This window comes from Brugia malayi (assembly GCF_000002995.4).
Source record: "Brugia malayi strain FR3 genome assembly, contig: Bm_v4_ChrX_scaffold_001, whole genome shotgun sequence".
Classification (NCBI taxonomy): domain Eukaryota; kingdom Metazoa; phylum Nematoda; class Chromadorea; order Rhabditida; family Onchocercidae; genus Brugia; species Brugia malayi.
Window position 1 is genome coordinate 9,496,929 of NW_025062479.1, and position 20,057 is coordinate 9,516,985.

At 32.9% G+C, this 20,057-nt stretch overlaps 7 protein-coding genes across 10 annotated transcripts; 4 read left to right on the forward strand and 3 right to left on the reverse strand.

Annotated features, from left to right (window-relative positions):
* Nucleotides 1-960: 960 nt before the first annotated feature.
* On the forward strand, nucleotides 961-2,120 carry Bm4217 (Uncharacterized protein; the record flags this gene model as incomplete). 2 transcript variants are annotated; one of them, XM_001898683.1, is made up of 3 exons in its annotated part: nucleotides 961-1,271; nucleotides 1,553-1,790; nucleotides 1,848-2,120. In XM_001898683.1, the coding sequence occupies 3 exons, from the start codon at nucleotides 961-963 to the stop codon at nucleotides 2,118-2,120; spliced, it is 822 nt and encodes a 273-aa protein (XP_001898718.1). The 2 variants fall into 2 exon arrangements, with proteins under 2 accessions (XP_001898718.1, XP_042930176.1); XM_043074242.1 differs by having other exon boundaries at nucleotides 1,072-1,271.
* Nucleotides 2,121-2,274: 154 nt separating this feature from the next.
* Nucleotides 2,275-3,393, reverse strand: Bm4252 (Uncharacterized protein; the record flags this gene model as incomplete). The annotated part of the gene is made up of 3 exons (XM_001898682.2): nucleotides 2,275-2,679; nucleotides 2,821-3,023; nucleotides 3,285-3,393. 3 exons carry the CDS (start codon nucleotides 3,391-3,393, stop codon nucleotides 2,275-2,277), a joined length of 717 nt encoding a protein of 238 aa, XP_001898717.2.
* A 700-nt stretch (nucleotides 3,394-4,093) lies between these two features.
* Nucleotides 4,094-7,984, reverse strand: Bm18118 (Uncharacterized protein; the record flags this gene model as incomplete). Its single annotated transcript, XM_001898681.2, has 12 exons — nucleotides 4,094-4,237; nucleotides 4,329-4,463; nucleotides 4,806-4,928; nucleotides 5,088-5,166; nucleotides 5,364-5,452; nucleotides 5,600-5,689; nucleotides 5,906-6,102; nucleotides 6,324-6,581; nucleotides 7,097-7,238; nucleotides 7,327-7,392; nucleotides 7,704-7,870; nucleotides 7,930-7,984. The coding sequence occupies 12 exons, from the start codon at nucleotides 7,982-7,984 to the stop codon at nucleotides 4,094-4,096; spliced, it is 1,545 nt and encodes a 514-aa protein (XP_001898716.2).
* Nucleotides 7,985-9,098: 1,114 nt separating this feature from the next.
* On the forward strand, nucleotides 9,099-9,745 carry Bm312 (Uncharacterized protein; the record flags this gene model as incomplete). Its single annotated transcript, XM_043074243.1, has 3 exons — nucleotides 9,099-9,232; nucleotides 9,354-9,476; nucleotides 9,682-9,745. 3 exons carry the CDS (start codon nucleotides 9,099-9,101, stop codon nucleotides 9,743-9,745), a joined length of 321 nt encoding a protein of 106 aa, XP_042930177.1.
* Nucleotides 9,746-10,964: 1,219 nt separating this feature from the next.
* Bm18581 (Uncharacterized protein) lies at nucleotides 10,965-11,162 on the forward strand (the record flags this gene model as incomplete). The annotated part of the gene is made up of 2 exons (XM_043074244.1): nucleotides 10,965-11,025; nucleotides 11,125-11,162. The coding sequence occupies 2 exons, from the start codon at nucleotides 10,965-10,967 to the stop codon at nucleotides 11,160-11,162; spliced, it is 99 nt and encodes a 32-aa protein (XP_042930178.1).
* A 3,879-nt stretch (nucleotides 11,163-15,041) lies between these two features.
* Bm2907 (Uncharacterized protein) lies at nucleotides 15,042-17,753 on the forward strand (the record flags this gene model as incomplete). 3 transcript variants are annotated; one of them, XM_001898680.1, is made up of 9 exons in its annotated part: nucleotides 15,042-15,185; nucleotides 15,449-15,694; nucleotides 15,850-16,042; nucleotides 16,319-16,423; nucleotides 16,487-16,614; nucleotides 16,789-16,907; nucleotides 17,156-17,249; nucleotides 17,434-17,505; nucleotides 17,691-17,753. In XM_001898680.1, 9 exons carry the CDS (start codon nucleotides 15,042-15,044, stop codon nucleotides 17,751-17,753), a joined length of 1,164 nt encoding a protein of 387 aa, XP_001898715.1. The 3 variants fall into 3 exon arrangements, with proteins under 3 accessions (XP_001898715.1, XP_042930179.1, XP_042930180.1); XM_043074245.1 differs by having other exon boundaries at nucleotides 15,108-15,185; XM_043074246.1 differs by lacking the exon at nucleotides 15,042-15,185 and having other exon boundaries at nucleotides 15,608-15,694.
* A 267-nt stretch (nucleotides 17,754-18,020) lies between these two features.
* Bm4218 (Uncharacterized protein) lies at nucleotides 18,021-18,621 on the reverse strand (the record flags this gene model as incomplete). The annotated part of the gene is made up of 2 exons (XM_001898679.2): nucleotides 18,021-18,143; nucleotides 18,406-18,621. 2 exons carry the CDS (start codon nucleotides 18,619-18,621, stop codon nucleotides 18,021-18,023), a joined length of 339 nt encoding a protein of 112 aa, XP_001898714.1.
* Between the last annotated feature and the right edge of the window lie 1,436 nt (nucleotides 18,622-20,057).

Consider the following 20,057-nt stretch of genomic DNA (forward strand, 5'->3'; position numbering starts at 1 on the left):
AATCAATAAGGGACTGATTTTGAGAAAGAATTATGCTTATATATCATTAGTTTGATGCTTACGATATGAGTAAGTTTTAGATTTTTCAGATGAAAGTTATTTCCTATTATTAATTTGTTAATTTTTTATTGCTTCCTTAATATCTAATTTGTGTAAAATGATTTTAACAAATATTTTTGCTGCTTGGTGCTTTTCTATCTAAGATGGATATAGTTTTAACTTGATTTTGTTTTATCTTATGTTTACATGATAATATTCTGTTTTATTTATTTCACTAAAATATCCTGCGCATTCATTTGAGTTATCGTTTGTTTTGTATATATTTTTTTTCTCTTTTTTTTTTCTAATTTTATGTCTAGTATTTGTTTAGTTAAGAAAATGAATGATGAATATGTTCTGATGCAGAATGACATAACATCAGCTAATTTGATCACAAATAAAGAGATCTCGAAACAACTGAAAGTGATCATTCACAATTCGGTCATCTCTTCACCCTTAAGGTCTCCTCCAAATTGATAGTATTAATCAGTTCCGGTTAAAGATTTGTTTTATCTCCGTTGTTTATTATCAGTTTATAGCTGCTATAATTTCATTTTGATTTTACTAATCTCTAGTATCATTAGCATGTGTTTTCTAGTAGATATGATATTCTCAAATATATGTCAGCATTGAATGATTCCATTTAAATTATCTTATGTTCAACAAGGAATCGTTCATTCATTTCAACAATCTAATTCTAATCCTAGATAATTGACAAAAACGATTAATTCTCAGCTTACTTAATGTTGTAATTATCCATGCTATTGTATAGTTTTAGAACTCTGTGTGTTCAAAATTGTTGGAATTTTTTATAGCAGATAAATTTTAACTCTATTGCAAATTTCCTGAATGAATACAGGAATTTTCTTCTTGGATTCACGTTTGCTTTATAAGAGATTTTAGAACCCGAGTACTAATTCAATGATTGGTCGTTTAATGGATATTTTGCATCGGTTTTATTTTTTCTTGTTCGATCGATTAATACTCTATCCACTGTTAAACTTGCTGTGCAGTAAGCTTAGTATACGATTCATGAATCTTGGATACCAGAGTAAGGAAGATGAGGATTTCCCAATCTTGGGAAAATTATTCGAAACGGACAATTGCTGTAAAGCTAATATCACACTTTACGAAAAAGCATTAAGTTTATGTCCCAAGTATCCCAATTTTGACGGATTACAGTTGCTCGAAGTTGGCTGTGGTCAAGGTGGTGGTATCGAATGGATCTTAAGGTTAATTGGATGAAATTTGCAAAAAAATATTTACAAGCACAAAAGTATTTGGGATCTTCCTTACTTTTCTTGAATTATAAAGTAACTACCCAAATAAAATTAATAACAGTAATTGTGGGGTGGAAATAATTTAGAGCAGAGCTCGAGCAAATATAATAGCGAACTTCCCAAACAAACGAGAACCTCAACATTAAAGTTACACAAATGATTATAAAATGGGTACACTAAATACTATGTGACAAATAGACTACAATTACTCAGGTATTGAAAATTAATTGCAGGGCGCATTCATTTGCAGCTGTAAGTGGCATTGACCCAATCATTGCGAATACATATTCCGGAAGAATTTTTAGGGGAAATGCGGAAAAATTGCCATTTGTCAATGATTCATTTGATATCATAATAAATATCGAAAGTAGTCATTTGTACGGCAATTGTCAGCAGTTTTTCCTGGAATGTTCCCGAGTTTTACGTGAAAATGGGTTTTTATGCTGGGCCGATCTTCGCTATACTCATCAGGTATCAAGCTAGTGGTGTGTTGTATTAAATTCTAATTTCCAAATATCTTATTTTCAGTTGAAAACAACCATGATTCAAGTACAAAGATCTGGTCTACAACTCATTACAACAGAAGATATCACAGAACAAGTACTACGAGGTATTGAATCAACGGCAGCAAGATACGATGCAATGCTTCAAAATGCACCCTACTTAATCCACCTTTTTCGAAACTCCATTCGAACTACATACTGCGCACCGGGAACGAAAAGTTACGAACGCCTTTTGAAACGTGAAAAAATGTACATTTGTGCGTGCTGGCAAAATTACAAGAAAATCAAATCTGATTAAACAACTGCACCCAAATTTAATGATTTTCATATTTAACTGTCTTTTTCAAATGACTAAACATTATTAAGATTTTCTTCGAAAAAAATTTAGCTATGGTGTCAAAACTCTATTATTAGTAGAAGAAAAAGATTAACAAAAGTTAATACACATGACTTTATTTGCTATAGTCACTATCATCATCATCGTCGCCAGTATCATTATTGTCAGTTTCGGAATTCGATTCTGGCATATCAATTGATCGCTGTTTCGTTTCATCTGCTTCATTTTTCAGTGCTTTCAGATGAGCATTTTGATAAGCGATAATATCAGCACCATTTTTACATGCAGCATATGCATCCAGTAAATCTATATTTATTCTTAAAAAGTTCGGACCCCATTTGAATCTAGAAAGAAGCATCTGTGCATTGTTCTTTAGACCAATAATATACAGACCCGCTGCAAGTGCTTCGACACAACTCAGTTGGCATGGCTTCCCAAAATTCACCGGATTTGCAGCAACTAAGTACGGCAGAAGACGACGGTGCGAAGCTTTTGCTCTGCTTAAATCAACATTCCCAACCTGAAATGATAAAAATTTGCAGTTAAATAAAAACATATTTGTGTAGCCCCAAAATTTTTCTGAAACCAAAATTTTGCTCAAGTCGCTTCACTAAAGTGACATGCAAAACTTAACTAGAATTAACGATGAAAAAACAGAAACCTGATTCCAACTGCAGTCCACAACAGCAAGGCCGCCAGTTTTAATGTAAACGAGATCAGCAGGAGAAATTGTTCGTTCACCACCTGGAGAAAGCAGCAAACCAGGAAATTTGGTTCCCAGCTTTAAAACTTTGGTAAAGCCATAACGCAATAGCTTTTTTCCTGTACATCGCTTCGGATCACACTGTTTGAAATCAAACATTGCTGAAATTACAAAACTTATGAATTTTTAAAGCCAATGAAACCAACGGTTGGGACTTATTTTTCCATAGCCTATGTTATCTGAAAAATAAGCCGTTACAGACATTCTAATTCTTCTGAACAGCTACAACATCCTGATGATGGCAGGTGATAGAAGTGTATCTGCGCTTTGATCTGCACATTGATGAACGATACGAAAAACAAATATGAAATAAATTTTTCAATGAATATGAAATATTGAGCAAGAAATACTTTGTGGCTTACCTAAACTGAAGGGAAGTCCCCAAACTGCATCTTCCTCACTGTCAGAATCTTTTTCATTTGTGAGGCGTGTTGTTCGGCGACACATAGTATATTCCATTCCAGAAAACATTTCCTTATTTACGAATATCTAAATCTGAAGTATAATATACCGCTACACGTACGACATAAAAAGAATCAGACATAAAATGAATCAAATTTAAAAATCCAAAAGAGAGAAGGAAATATGGAAATTTAACCAGTGTTTGATTTATGAATAATGAAATAACGCAGAAACATTTGTTACATAACACCAAAAATAACAGTTATAAATATTCGCAATACATACATTGAGCTTAGTGTAATTTCGCTTAACAGTATGGATCTACTCAATAAAATATTACAAACATGTGCACTAATCAAACAAATCAACAATAATGATCTACATCTACTGTATGGGAGATGCGTCATAAATGATTGGAATTCTACACTTGGGAAATCCATGTAAAAACATTCACGATCACCTCTGCCATTATATATATATATATATATATATAACAAATCCAACTATGACACATTCTTCGACATTAAATTACCGCAGTTACACCTTTCCTTCCACTTATCAACCATCAAAAATCATGGATTAGAAAAACTTCAAATGATGCATGCATAAACTACTCCTTCGCTAAATTTGCTAGCAAATCATTATTTTCGGGAATTATCTTCAGTCAGGGAACGTTAACACATAACTGAAAATATCATAGAGATAACAATAAAAGTGTATAAAAATGTAGATGTCAAGTGAAATTTATCAAGGGGAGAATGAGAGGTCGTCAAAAAACACCAAAATCCCATAATTTGACGGTCATGTCATAAGAGCCTGATACAATTTGTTGATCACTGAATTGCACACATGTAACACCGTCGGTATGGCTATGAAGAGTACATATTCTTTCACCCGTATGCAAATTCCATACCTAAACTTTACAAGGTTACTGCACAAATTTGGATAAAGCAGAGCGATAAAATTATTAAAATAATTTATCATCGAAAAAGCAGAGCATGCACCTTGATAGTCCGATCATCTGCTGCTGAGACAATTCTCCATGAGTCGACTTGAAGACATCGAACTACACCTGTATGACCTTCACTTAATTTCCAATCTAATGTTTGCACACATTTTCCAGTTCGTAAATCCCACATCTTAAAAGTCATAAAATTCTTATCTCACCTTCAAAAAAAAAAAAAAAAAAAAAAAAAACAAATTCGAATACTCCAAGAAAACTTTTCATCCTTTCTGTTTTAAAAAACTGTGCTCGCCAGGAAGACTTTGACCTGACCCACAGCGATTCTAGCTAGCAGTGATTCAAACTTGCGTATCCTGTCATTTAAAACAGAAGGAAGTTCCCTAGTTTTTGAAAAATGCGTTACAATTTGCTACGGTAAAGTCAAGCTTCGACATGCATAGAATAGTAGTTGTTAGCATTCATTATGTCACTAAAGATGTGCAAGCAAATTTAAACACAAAAATTGAGAAAATCTAACCTTAATTGTTCGATCGACAGATCCTGATACAATTCTCTCATTATCAAATCGAAGACATGTTACCGCATTGTCATGTGCGTTGTGCAGTGTCATTGCACAGATATCCATTCGTTCATCCCAGCACTTAAATAGTTGCTTTCACAGCAAGCATGGATTTTGTTCAGCATGGTAAATCTTATGCTAAAAACAGTGACAGAAAAAAAGGAATAATTTTCCATTGTTTTCATTTGTTATCAAATACTTCTCTCGAAATCATCTGCATTGGAATACTAATAAACTAACTTTCATCGACAGATCAGCCGAACCCGATACAAGCAAGTGTCCGTCGGACTGCATACAGATCACTGCTCCATTATGACCTCTAAAACTTATAAAGATACCAAATGAACAACTGCATTAAACCCAATTTCATGATAAAGTGAGATGATAAAAGACATTTATAAACATGGACGGTTACATTCTGCACAATCAGTTTTTTTTTTTTTTTGACAGATAACGTCACTGTTAGGAGATGTTATGATCTGATAGCTTTGATGATTTGATTCATGTAAAACTTACATTAAAGTCTTCGTACACTGTCCTGTTTCAGTAGACCATATTTTCAAAGTATGATCATATGAACCACTGATCAATCGTTCCTTTTCCATCTAAACGAAATCCACCTTGAATGTCATAAGTGATATAATTTTCCCAGTTTCAAAGAAAGTATTAAAAAAAAAAAAAAAAAAAAAAAAATACAAGTTAGGATTCAATGAAAAAAAAAGTGCATATCGTTTTAAACAAAAATGAATTACCTGCAGGCACCGAACGAAATTCGTATGCCCGATCATTGTTTGACGACAAGCAATAGAAGACCATGTTCGATTTACAGCAAGACCCCAAACCTTCAAGATTTTTTCACTGTAATAAAGTGATTTCGTTAAAATCACGTCTTACTTGGTATTTTACTGGGTAGAACATACCTCGATTCCTAATCGATGCTGATCGAAAATGAAAATATCTTAAAATAACCAATAGTGATAATGTATTTAAAATCACTGTAGTTCAGAGATGACCATTAAAAAAATCTTGATCTTAAAAAAAAAATGAAGTCCACTAACTTTGATAGTTAAATCATTGGAGCCAGAAGCAAGTCGATTACCACTTAAGTGCAAACAGCGAACGGTATCAGAATGGCCTGTCAATGTCATGGTACCTAAACCCGACATAGCAGAACTCTTCATATCCCAAACACGAATGGTATTATCGCTGCTTCCCGACACAATACGATCACCGTCGAATTGAACGCAAGATATACCTAAGAGATGCTGTGCTACAATATTTCAGCTAGTAATTAGAAACAGTGCAGTTTGATGATAAGTTTTTAGATAAGTTGACCATTTTAACACGATCTAATAAACCAACTGGTCCTACTTGATAATGTAAAGCCACCCGACCATCGATAAGCTTTAATTTGTTAATCAAAACAGTGTTACAATATAACTAACGATAATTTTAAGAATAAGGCGAAAAAATTACCTTGAGTGTGACCCTCAAATGTACGAATAACACAACGACCTGCATGCCAGTTCCTCCATAAACGATAACGCTCACTAAATGCTTCCTTCCACAGTACTACACCATCGCGTGTTGTGTGCTTCTTCAGCTGCTCATTTTCAGTTTCAGCTGAACACAGTCGAAACATGCGCTGAAGTGTGCATAGTCTTTTCCATAAGCATGGCGCCATACATAAATTTCTCCAAGCAGTACATACCAGCATGCATTTGCAAAGTGACTCTGTAATAAAATTAAAAATTTAGAGAAAAGAAATTCTCATTTCATAGATTTCTCTTCTGTTCAACGCAGTCTGGACATAACAGCAAGATGTAGAAGTAATAATCGTTAATATTACTGCACTATAACAGTGATCACAGAATCTCTAAGCAAAACAACAAATCTAAAAATATATTTTATATAATCAACAGAGGATAGATAGCAAGTATTGACAGTCTTCATCGGATAGATTAAAGTAATAATTGATACAATAATTTCATGATTAGTACAATAAATCTACTTCAAATCAAATGCATGACAATACCAATAGGTTACTATCGTAAACTTGCTTTAGAATATATATATTAAATTACTCGAGCTAAAAATTCTGATAATCACGTCAATTCCTTCTTCCTAATGCAAAATTTATTAGATTTTTTTTTCATTCATCTTTTTATGACATTTACATTTACTAGTATGCATTTTTTAAAAACATATTTTCGGTCATGACAGTAGTGAAAATATGATGAAATTCTCACTTGGATCCAAAAGGCGAAAAATCTTTAAAGCAACTGGCAGCGGAAGTGAACTAAACAAATCGATCTCTTCAGTGCTCACATTGCTGCGCATTTCTTCCAGCAACGAAGTTGCATATTCCAAATTTGATGGATCACAGACATTCTGGAAAATATGTTAAGGACGATGTTAGTAATTAAATTTAATAAAAGTTTTGTAATTAAAAAGAACAATAACATCAGAATCTTTTTACCAATATTTCGAAAAGCAGTGCATTTTTCTGTTCCGTATCGGTTTGCTTTAGATGAAATCGAAGATACTGAAATAGAGTGATGGATAATTATAATGTCATTTTTAAAGTTTGGTACAAATGCCACAAAATTCGAAAGGAAAGTGTTAACGATGAATATTTACATAATTAAAATGGGACATGACATATCGTGCCTATCACGATTACTGATACGAGTTTCCAGTATTCTATATAGCATGTCTACTATGGCATTTTCTCGGATAATTGATGTTTTAAGGGCATATCGAATTTATTGCTTTGAGTGCATGTCGACGGATATTGCGGTCAGAATTGAAATGATTAATTCGTATTAGTCACTGAAGATGGAAAATTATAATAACCTTTATAAGATCGATATCAGAAAAGAAATCATATGCTGGATCAAATGCCGAACCATTCATTTTCTTTCGTTTACTAGTTGATAATGAGCAATCACCTAACGATGAACACATAGCCGACGTTGAAGCCTTATTCGCGCTGCGTGATCTGCGTCCATCCATTAAACGTACTGAAATATAAGAAGTGATCAAAGCATGCAAAAAAAGTACCATATGAAAGAAACGCTACCGTTAAGCGACGTCAGCCCAACATATAGCCGACGCTGAAGCATCCAAATCGTCATGAACTAGTAGCTTCCATCATCAACCAGCACTGATTGTTGAAAAACCCGGAACATTTCATGTAAATTTATGCTAATGAAACCATACTTTAATACCTTGTTAAGCTGTATCTTTCATTGCGTTCCGTAAACGATATTGTCGGATTTTTGAATGTTACTTAATTTTCATGTTAAACTGATAAAATCCTTCACATCTCAACGGAAATGCAGTGATACCCATACAGAAAAGTGAGAAACAAACCTGAGTTACTACAAAGTAGAATAGACCGCAGTATGCTGCGGTGATACCTTGCCAGATGGGTGTCATTCGTCGAGAATGGTTAGAGATTGATGAGTCTTCAGGTTCTCGGAAATACCGCACAGGATTATGAGGTAAGGTTTCTCTTTCAAGTAACTTATGAATCTCTTCTGTTTCACGGTGTTATAGGGATAATATAATAAGCCTGGACAAAACCTTTTGTGGGTTTTATTAGTTTTGCTCACACTTTCGACTACTTTAGTGATCCCCCGTAATATTGTATGCTGAAATATAATATACGCCGAGATATCCCTAACCTTTACTTAATAAAGAAGAATCTTAAATTTACATCTTGCAGTTTTCATAAACCACACATTTAATCAAGCTTTATTCTTAAAAAATATCCAGATCAAGCTTTAATACGCTGGCAGATTATTACATAACGACCTCAAAATACCTTTTTTTTTCTACACGTATTCCTTTCCTTCTTTATGGTAGGTCGAGAAGTCAGAAGCTACCGATTATCACACAAGAGCAACCGAATGCGCAAGAAACAAAAGTGAACAATAACTCCAAAAACTTTGTTTTATCAGATTAACGAATTAACATGCAAATTAACTTCCATACCATCGAAGAAATTAGCATATAATCACATCTGATGCTATTTCTTAGTAACCTGACTGTCAGTCCAAGAAATCACCTGATTATGAATGAAGGAAATAAACAATTAGTTCTTCGTTAGCGCCGACCCACTCTTCACTGTTAGACTAATTTCGTGTAAATGATCACCTTTCAGAGTGGTGATTATTACTGAATAATCTTGATTTGTTCAAATATTTGTAAAATATTGGGGAATAGAAAAAGCAGTTCCATAAAGCAATGCATTTAATCGGATTTTATTGTAAAAATAATCAGGTGAAGCTTCAAACGCATCGTTTCATGGCGGGTATTGCAATTGGAGGAGTGTTGACTGGATGCATTGGTTGTATGGTTACTGTTGAAATTCTTACAAAGTATCTTATTTTATCTATAATCATACAATAACTCAAAATCATCAAGAATAATTTAAGATAAATAAAAAGAAGTCTTCTTATTGCACAAAAGTGCTTCGATAATTCAAAAAAAGATTTTAAGGGGTAGTCCGGAATGTATGAATTTGCTAACTTGTTCAACATTCATTTTTGTATCATTTATTGGCTTTCTCAAACAGTCGCATTACTTCAAGCAGTTATCACGAAGCAGAGTGCCGTTGTTACGGTTACTTTTCCATTTTTCAAAAATTGATAAGCTTTGTTAGGGACCTTATTCGTAAATGATCTAAGCAGAAAAAATCTCATTGTTTGCACCCTTAAATTTTTTTCAAAATGGCTAAACAGTTTTAGTTTTTTTTTAGAGGTTATTTTTTATTTTTTTTTTTATTTTTTTTTTTATTTTTTAAAATATATTTTAGAGGTTATTTTAGAGGCACGCATTGTTTTTATGTTCTTTGTGGTGAATGTTTCGAACAATTTGGCATTGCGATATAATGTTTCCATACCGCTATTTATCATATTCCGTTCGGTAAGTTTTTTTTTTTATTTCGTTCTCCACCCATTCCGATAACCGGCCTCAAAGAGAACGGTCTCGTTATTTTTCGTCAAATATCATCGATTAATGTTTTTAAAGTGCATTTATAAAAAATAGGAATGAAAACTCTTGATATGTTTGATCTGTTTTGCTTTCCAGCACAAGTTTAACATTACTGATTACAAAGATATGCTTACTAGCTTTTGAAATATGTTCATTTAAGTTTTAGCAGTACATGAAAAGCGTAACTGTAAACCATGAGGTGATATTTGGTGGCTAATGATGTAGACTTGTTTCGGAATGACGTTATATTATTTTAACATACAAAGTCCAAGCCATTTGTTATGTGTAAAACATGCTCTGGTAACCCGATAAGATTTAATGGAAGTTAATGATTGAACATTTCGGTTTGGCTAAATAGTAATTATCTTTCGTCCCACGCTTTTTTTTTTTACTTTATATGTTTCACTTCCAACTTATGTGGATCTTTAAAGGTGCTACCAAAACTATTTTCACAAGTTACAGTTAATGTTCCTTTGGTTAATGATGGTCTGTTGTGCAGAGAATATTGCTTGCAAATGTGTTTCTGTTTGAGGAACAGAATTTGTTCTTTGGGAAAGCTCTTGTCGATAATGTTCGTTAGCGTGGGTGTTGTACTTTTCACATTAGCTGATCAGTTTTCGAAATATCACATAATAGAAAAGGATGGAAAAAGTGTACATTCATTATCTAATTTGCATTTCAATCCAGGTTCTATTTGTTTCTTGTTTGTGTTAAAGTACTTATTCGCTAAAAAGATATTGTTTGGAACTTAACGATTTTATTATTTGAACTTTTATCCTGAATATAAACTGTAATTGTCTAGGATTATTATAAGATCAATGAGGCAATTCCTTGAGCATCAGCTTTTGAGAATTTCATTTTGGATTGAATGCATATCAGTAATTTCGGAAGCATGTAAAAATAGATTCCAATTAGAGTAGAAATTAGTGAGTATTCTCTCTAGCTTGCAGGTGGAAACAGTGGTGCAACCCATCTTATCCACAGTTCCAGCTTATCCATCGTTTCTGTTCTACAAAATTTCAACAATCTATGTTGTCTGTCTTTTACTGATTGGCTTTTTGTTTCAGGAAGATTTTTACTAATGTTTGCAACTTTCTTGTCTGCTTATCTAGGCATATGTCAAGAAAATCTGTATTGTACATATGGGAATCATTCACGGGAAGCAATATTTTTTATTGTAAGTCTAATGTGTTCGTATTGTTTTTATGTATGCTGTTATCAGTAGGTTTATTCTAATTTTTCTGGAAATAAAATTTCCACACAGAAAATTTTGCAGCATTTTTTATCATTACCGGGCTTTTTTCTTTTCAATGATATCTGGCAAGCTCTAGTCCATTTTAACAATTCGGATGTTTTCTTCATTTTTGGACTACGTTTTCCTCTTCTTTTATTGTGGATTTATATGGTTTTGAACTGCATATTCCAGTGAGCAGTTTTTTTCTTCTTTTTTATTGTCCTCAACTGTAATGGTAGATTGACATGATTACTTATTTGTTTGACCATATATTATTCAAGAATAATATAGTCCGAGATGTCAAGAGCTCCAGTTTTAATGTTTTTAATTCATCATTTATAGTTCCTAGGTTAATATAATTTTGCTATTCACAATTATAAGTTATGTTTTCAGAGCGAAGCTATTAAGATGCTGTGATGGATGAGACTCCTGACAAAAAAAAAAAGTCAGAAATAAGTATTGAGATACTCTCTGTGGTTAATTAGCAATCAGTTTTCTATTTTTGAACCAAATTCTTTAACGGATAATTATTAGATAATTATTCTAAAAACCGGAAATGTTAACGAATTGCAGATGGATATGTATTACGAATGTGCATACACTTATTTCGCTGACTACATCGCTGAATGTTGCAATGGTTATAACGCTAAGGAAATTCTTATTGATGGTTCTTTCAGTTATTTTATTCAAAAACCCATTTACATTTATGCATTGTATAGGCTGTCTCCTTGTATTACTCGGTACCATAGCGTCCACTTTGTGCGATTTCAAATTTAAGTTTGCACGGAAGAAAAGTGTGTAGATATGTGTGGATAGGTTATAACAGATTTTATACAATTCTTAGGTGAAAATATGGTTAAAAATATTGTAAAAGAACCTCTACTGTAAGCATATTTCTGATATATTTTTGATTTCTCTGCTAGCACTTTCTGAATTATTACCATAGGAATAAATAGTAGATTCTAGCTTTGTCTTTTGGCCCCGTTTTCTTTTATTCAAGTTTTGTTATAGTTTCTTCTTTCTATGCATTTGTACAATGTTCATAAGCTTTTATTACTAATGAAATTAATTCCTGTTCTCGTTATTGTAAAAGTTGCCTTTCTCTTGTGATGTTTCGTTTTGGAATCGTCAGTTTTAACCAAAAAACCAAAAAAAAAAAAAAAAAAATTCACTGATATGATTCCAGAATATAAGTTGAACAAGCATGATGAGCATTGATAAAATAAGTAAAAACAGGAAATGCTAGTAAAGCAGCTGCTTACTTTGAAAGAAGTAATCTGTTGGGTCATTTACATAGTGGGCACAAAATTTGGTTTCTTTTGTGTATCCATAAACGCGACATGGTCGCATCTACTTTAAAAAAACTTCGAATTTTTTTACAAATTGATATACTGATTATGTCAAGACACAATTTGTTTGTCATTTATTACTATTTTATTACTATATTTTAATGGAATGCTGCTGTACTCTACATGGTAGATTTAAATATAGAAGTATAGGAGTTTCTTTTTTATTTTTATCATCTGTTATTGATCGTTGTCTCGTAAGGAAGAGATTACATCTCGTTATTTCTTTCGAACAAATGGGGATTTTCCAGTACAGCATGATCAGATTAGAAATGCTGTCTGCATACTTCACACTAACTTTTAAAACAAAATGAGAACAAATCTCAATACATCATTCCAGAGATTTTTATTCCCCTTCCCTACTTTTATTTCATGCGAAGTTTTATAGACGTTTTTTATGTTCGAAACTGCAGGGATAACGTACTTTTTTTGCCTCTTTTGTACTGGTCGCCATTTCGAATTTTGGAATATTTTTCAAAAAGTTCCAGTGAATGAAAGAGTTCTACATGGGTTCACTTACAATGAGGAGAGCATAATAAAAATCTCAAATGACTGGTGATTTATATGTTTACATTAGCTTTTAAATTTTACTTAAAAGGAATTGAAATAAGAGTTTTGGGAAATACTACTTCTAAAGGCAAGGAAGGGTGAGGTTGCCTTTTTTTTTGGTTACAATTTTTATTGCAGAATACATTGTGCATGTCGTGCCATATGAAATAGTAGTCAGCTTTGGTCATAATTCTACAAACATTTAATGCCTTCATTCTATTACATATTCAGTGTGCATTTATTATGTTTTTTGTTTCCAAAAATTTCTGAGTTTATAATGCTGATGTTTTGATGAAGTACCAACTTTCCACTGAAAATAGTAAAGTTTTCTAGGGCTTTTATTGGACAAAAATGAGTAACAGAATTAATAAGTCAAATGCTATTACGTAGAACTGGATTTATTCATTATTTATTCAGTTATTGTTATCGTACTCCTAGCTGAATAAACAGAGAATCCGAAATTTACTGAACAACACTGTTCCCATATTCGTGGAATCATTAATTAGAATGACCTAAACATGATAGAGGCGTTTTATCACTCGTGTAATTGAGATTTAGTTGGCTGTGATTTGTTCCATTTCCCACAAGAATTTTACAAGTTTTAAAGGATTTTATGATCGTAAATAAATAATTGAAATTACTGAATAATGACATTTACGCAGCAAGTTGATATGTGTTATCACTCTTCTTATGGAATATGTAAAAGTAAATGTCATTTAATAATAATGTTTAAAATCATTTCCAGAACATTTCAGCCAAAAATGTTCTTTTTGCTAAACTAATTATGAAGTTTTTGTAAATATTTACTGATGCAGGAATAATTTTCCTCGCGTTCCTTCCCTCTTTCCTCAAAAAAAAAATTTCATCAATTGAAGGAATATGTCGCAAATAAGTAGAGAAAGCTGCTGTAGTCGATAATTAGGCGTGAGATTGTATTTGTTTGAATCCATTTTACTATCCTCTTTTCCATCTTACTCATCTCCAAGAATATTGAAAAGATCGAGGAAGATGCACATTTAGACTTTTAAAAGCAGTGTTTTGTATTTTCTGACTCTTATTTACACGTCTAAATGATAAATTTCAACTTCTTCTACATTTAGGCTCTTCTAATTTCCACAAACTTCCTGGTTTGTTGTTTACACTGAATAACAATATGTTGTGTAAAGTTTTTGATTCAGTGGTTGAAGTTTATTTTTTTTTCCATGTTGTAAAACAAATAAGTAAAAACTTAGGCTTACTTTTAATTATACCAAACGTTTCCAGCAGTTCTGACAGATCCAACTTAGTGATTCCAGAATGAACTTTAAAATTGTGTTAGTTTCTTCTAATCTAGTCATCCAGGAATGAGGAAGTTACTTAAAAATAGTTATATATTAACTTAGACTGATTTGTGATAACATTTGAAAATGGTCGTAGAGTATGGAAGTTTCGGTTGGTATTCCTCATAACCTCTTCTATTTAAAGTTGGGAGAAAATAGTTTTATTTTTTCCATTTGCTCAAATATTGATTTGATAATCGGACAATGAATGAATAACTACATGGGAGTCAGTTGAAATTTGGATAATATAAATCCGGCTAATTATCAACCGTTATCACTAAAATTCAAGCAGTTAGTTTTATATCTGTGTTTCAATTATCAAATCAGCAACTTCAGTGTGAATAATAACGTTCTATATTATTTAGAAGGATGAAAATTCATCTTTTACAATAATATCAAGTGATTTTATTCATTTTCATTGCTTATTGAAGTTACAAAAATGTTATGTTCAACAAAAATGTTCAACAAATGAAGCATAAAACCTTTTAATGATTTCCTCTGTATTTTTACGAGCATTGTTAGCAAGAAATGTTAATGTATTAGTATGATATAAATTACATCTACAGATATTTCGTGAAAAATAACAAAAATTTTTCCTATGGGAAAGGAAAAAAAACCTGAATATTGATTTCTCCAAAATTTTTCGGATGTAGAAATGATTCCCGAAATATCACCTTGTTTTCAGTATTTTCTTCGGTCGATTCAGAACCGTTCTTTTCTTTTGTCTTAGCTTAAATATTTTATTATGACGATTAATGCAACGAAAATGAATACAGAGACGCAAGAAAACTGTCTTGGTAATAGGAGTTCAATGAAGACTATTTCTGAAGTGGAAAGATACAAATGTCGGGCACGGAAAATTGCTTTAATTACTGGAATATCGGGACAGGTAGTCATTTTTTTCTTTATCTCATTTCAGCTTTATATATACAATTTTGTTGGATAAAAAATCGATTAAGATCCTTTGCAGGGATATATGAGATAGTACAATATCGATTCATTAATTGCTATTTTTTTACTAGGCAGCTATCCAAATAGTACTGTTTTAGGGTTATATTTTTGTAATCATTATATTGAATAAATTGGTTTAAAATGATCAAATATAATAAGTAGTAATCAGTTCTGTTCGTGATGTTCTTTTAATTATATTAGGATGGTTCCTATCTTGCCGAATTGTTGTTGTCGAAAGGTTATGAAGTGCATGGAATTATCCGACGATCGTCATCCTTCAACACAGCCCGCATAGAGCATTTGTATTCAAATCCAATAACTCATCATGCCGACTCCAGCTTCACGCTCCATTATGGTGATATGACAGATTCATCCTGCCTGATTAAAATTGTCAGTCAGATTCAACCAACAGAAGTGTATCACTTGGCTGCTCAAAGTCATGTCAAGGTTTATTTCTTGAAAATTCTTTTCCTTAATTTTTTAGTTGTTTGCATTTCTGAAGATTTAATACATTTGAATATATATCATATATTTCAAATACTTAGCTATTCAAATATTAGCTAAGTCATTTTTTGTCTGACGATTGATGATGGATGTTATAGGTATCTTTTGACTTGCCAGAATATACAGCTGAAGTTGATGCTGTTGGAACGCTGCGTTTACTGGATTCCATTCATGCCTGTGGTTTAACTAATAAAGTAAAATTCTATCAAGCCTCAACATCCGAATTGTATGGTAAAGTACAAGAAGTGCCTCAAAAAGAAACCACACCGTTCTATCCTCGTTCACCTTATGGTATGTTCTATTTAACATATTTGATAATTATCGGAAGAAAGTTTATCATATCTTGTCGTTCTAGAACTATTTTAAATCAGTTTTTTGATAACTTCTTTTTCTTCAATGATAATATTCATCGATATCGTAGTTAGGACAAATGAGAGACTTTTAACTGATCGCTACCCTATTTAAGGAATTTGTATATGGTAGAGTACCATATTTGGCTGATTATTAGTTGGTAATTGAACAACTGAAATAATCTCGATGTTTAATTTTTTTTCTTTTTGATTACAGCTGCCGCGAAGCTTTATAGCTACTGGATTGTGGTCAATTATCGTGAAGCATACAGCATGTTCGCTTGCAATGGAATTTTATTCAATCATGAAAGCCCACGACGAGGTAACTTTTTCTTTCTGTTTACACTGCTCATATTATCAGTCATTAAAAATGCCATGTGTACAGGCGAGACATTCGTTACACGTAAGATCACGAGAGCAGTTGCAAAAATTGCCTTAGGGCAGCAAGAAGTATTGGAATTGGGAAATTTGAGCTCCAGTCGTGATTGGGGACACGCCAAAGAGTATGTCGAGGTTAGTGTTCCTATAGTTGCATCCCGCAGTTTTATAGCCAATAAAACAATGTATCTGTGTCAAACATTACTGTCAGATCTCACCACATAGTATGTTCGTGATGATCAGTGACAACTGTCCAGAGATACGTAATCAATTTTAACACCGAATTTCACGTGTAGTTCTGATATGCAGGCCATGTGGAGAATATTACAATATGATAAGCCTGATGATTTTGTTATTGCAACGGGGAAGAGCTATACTGTTCGCCGATTCGCCGAGCTTGCTTTCGAGGAAATTGGGAAAAAAATAATGTAAATCTTATCACTTACCAATGACTTGACCCATAGTTGGTTACGTCCAGTACATGGTATACAAAAAAATCTTCTTTGTTCTTTCAGGTTCATTTGTTTTTTATGTGTGATCCATATCACATGGTGTGTACACTTTGTAAATAAGGTTGCATAGCATATTAAGCCACAGACCTAGTGCTCGACCTTCCAGTTCTGATTACTGAATGGAAACACACTATGCTGACTGGTTATTTTTTTACACTTTACAGTTGGGAGGGTGAAGGAGTGCATGAAGTTGGGAAAGAAGAGGACACTGGTATCGTTCGAGTCAGAGTCAGTTCCAAATACTACAGACCAACGGAGGTAAGTGAAGGTTAAGATTGGAAAGTAAGGGCTTTTCTTCAAGTCTCGATAATAAATGAGTTCGTCCTGTACTACTTAGCCAGCTAAGCCATGTGCCCAACAGTCATTTACCTGGGGCTTCATTATATCTTTGTAAGCCGTTAATAGAGTGAAAGTGGATGATGTTGAAAAGAATGAATTCCAGGTGGATCTACTCATAGGTGATTCTACAAAAGCGAAACAAAAACTCAACTGGGAGGCAAAAACTACACTTGAGGTATGTTATAAATTTTCAACTTTTCCTTTTTCATGCCGTACTTGTCCTTACTCACCATTTTAGTACACTAAGCTGATGAACAGTGGAAAGTTTTTTTTTTTGTAAGTGCATCATTGGGTATTCCCTTCAAGAGAAGGCCTACAAAAATTATTGCACACACTACTAGCACAAGTATTGCTTTTCAGGAGCTCGTGAAAGAAATGGTAGCAAGCGATTTACAACTCATGAAATCAAACCCAATGGCCTAAAAGAAATGAACCCTTAGTAAACAGTGTTCATTCTCATGCACATATATACGAAAATACCCATATGTGTACATAGAGCGCAGCCAACCTGCTACCTCCCCTCTTCTTTAAGTATGGAAAAAATTTCCAGTTGTTACGAAATGAAATTTAGAAACCAGCTAACATATGTGTGACTGTTATTATTTGTCAGTAATTTATATCATTACATGGCGTTGAAACATAAACGACCCACAACACGATGAAATAATGTCAGAGATTATCATCCAAGCTCTATTTTTTGCCTGATTTTTTGATACCACCACCAACAAGCGGACCCTTTTGAGCTGCTTTTGCCTGAATTTCTTGCAATTTCTTGGCTTCTTCCTGTTGTTTCTTCCTGAATGCAATGTCCTCCTAAACACCGATGTATTATTGCAGACGATTTTTTTTTCGAAACAAATTTCTGAATAAAATGCGAAAATCAAGATTTTGACACTCTTACAAACTTCATCAGATAACTCGTCGATATCTCTCCTCAATGGCAAAAAATCCTTCATGATTATGATTTGGAGAAAGACATGTGCAGAAGAATCTCATATGACCTTTTTACATCATAAAAGTCCTGTTACATAAAGGGATCGGCCCTATTTGATCAATAAAGTATGCTAAGACAAACCTCAGTGAGCTCCTTCTGTCCCTTTTTAGGCTTTTTTAAGGGTTTCGCTTTGCCTCCTTGACGACCAGACATTGACGTGAAGTGATATGTCAATAAGATACACGCTAAGGAAAAACAAAAATATAAATTGTGGGACGGTACCAACCGCATGTTCATCCATTTTCCTTTCAAATCATTACTGGTATCAAAATTAGCATCATTTACCAGTAGTAGCATCCTAAGATATGGATGTCTTAACACTTGAAACTTAGAAAGCTTGTATAAATTCACAATTCAAACATCCAATTTACAGGGAAACCCATACAAACATAGTGTGGGAATCCAGGATACATAGCTTACAATACTGACAAAGATCTCTTTAAATTATTGTAGAGCAAATGGTAATAATAAGGATGATATCTAGTGATCAACAATTTGCCAATCCCGAATTAGAGTTAACGGAATGAAAGGGATTAACTGGAAGAGTTACCCCTCTCAATCCTCCATTTCAAGGTCCTTCGCACATCACAACCTAACCAACGAAGAATCTCAGCCCAACCACTACTAATTCCACACGAACATCACCCATCAGAGGCTATTCAGAATCTGAAAAACCACTCCATCGCTTGTAAAATTCGGTAACGCATGTTTCATTCGTCGTGAGCCATTATGAAAACAGTAACAGCCACCCATATTTTTCTTTTCATTAATCTAAGTTTAGTCTGTGACAATTTTCCTTTTATTGCCTAAAAAATGTTGAACTCACAGTACAATAATAGTAGAAATACTCGAAATTGTCCGTTTTAGTGATGGATAGTCGAATATTATTAGCTGTTATACACTATGACATTATATCATACATTGAAAGCGAAGAGATAACATTGTACAGCAAATAACATACTGTCATTTAGCATTTCCTCTACACTTGGGTATCTCTTTCATAATGTTGCCACGTAATGTTTTAGAGTTTCACATTTTTAATTTCAAAATATTAGTAAAATATTTGAAACTTATGACCCTTATCAAGATACATTTATTGATTTCACCTGAAGTATTATAACAATTTTTTTTTCAAATGAATTTAAAAACGAGAAATAGAATGAAAGACACAGTATGCCTTGTAGTCAATGCAAAAGAAATCGAGGCACATTTAACTGTATTATCGCCCAGAAATTTTCATGAATATAAATAAAAAAAAAAAAAAAAAAGCACACTAATGAAACACTTTTAGAGTTTCATTCTTTTAGAGGAAAAAAAAAAGCACTCCCAACAAATACAAAAAATGCGTTCTCCGATTCTTTTCTCGAAGAGTAAATTTATGAATAGAAGTTGATATGATGTGATGTTTCTAATATGATGTTTCTAAGGAATATAGCCATAAAATTTTTTTAAAAAAAATGAAAATACAAAAAAAAAAAAACGGACAGGATAAGAAACAATAAAAAATATCTTTAGATTATAAAATGAAATACGTGTCTGAATAGTATCGCAGGTTCATTGTTAAATTTAAATGGTGAATAAATTTTCTGCCACTCTCTCCATAATTAGGGGTTTTACTTTGGGACCATTAAGTGGGGTTTTAAGTGGAGTTAAAGTAACTGGGATCGTACTACCTATTCCAATATTGTAGAAATTTTTTGCAGCTATATTCTTAATGACAACTAATATTGACT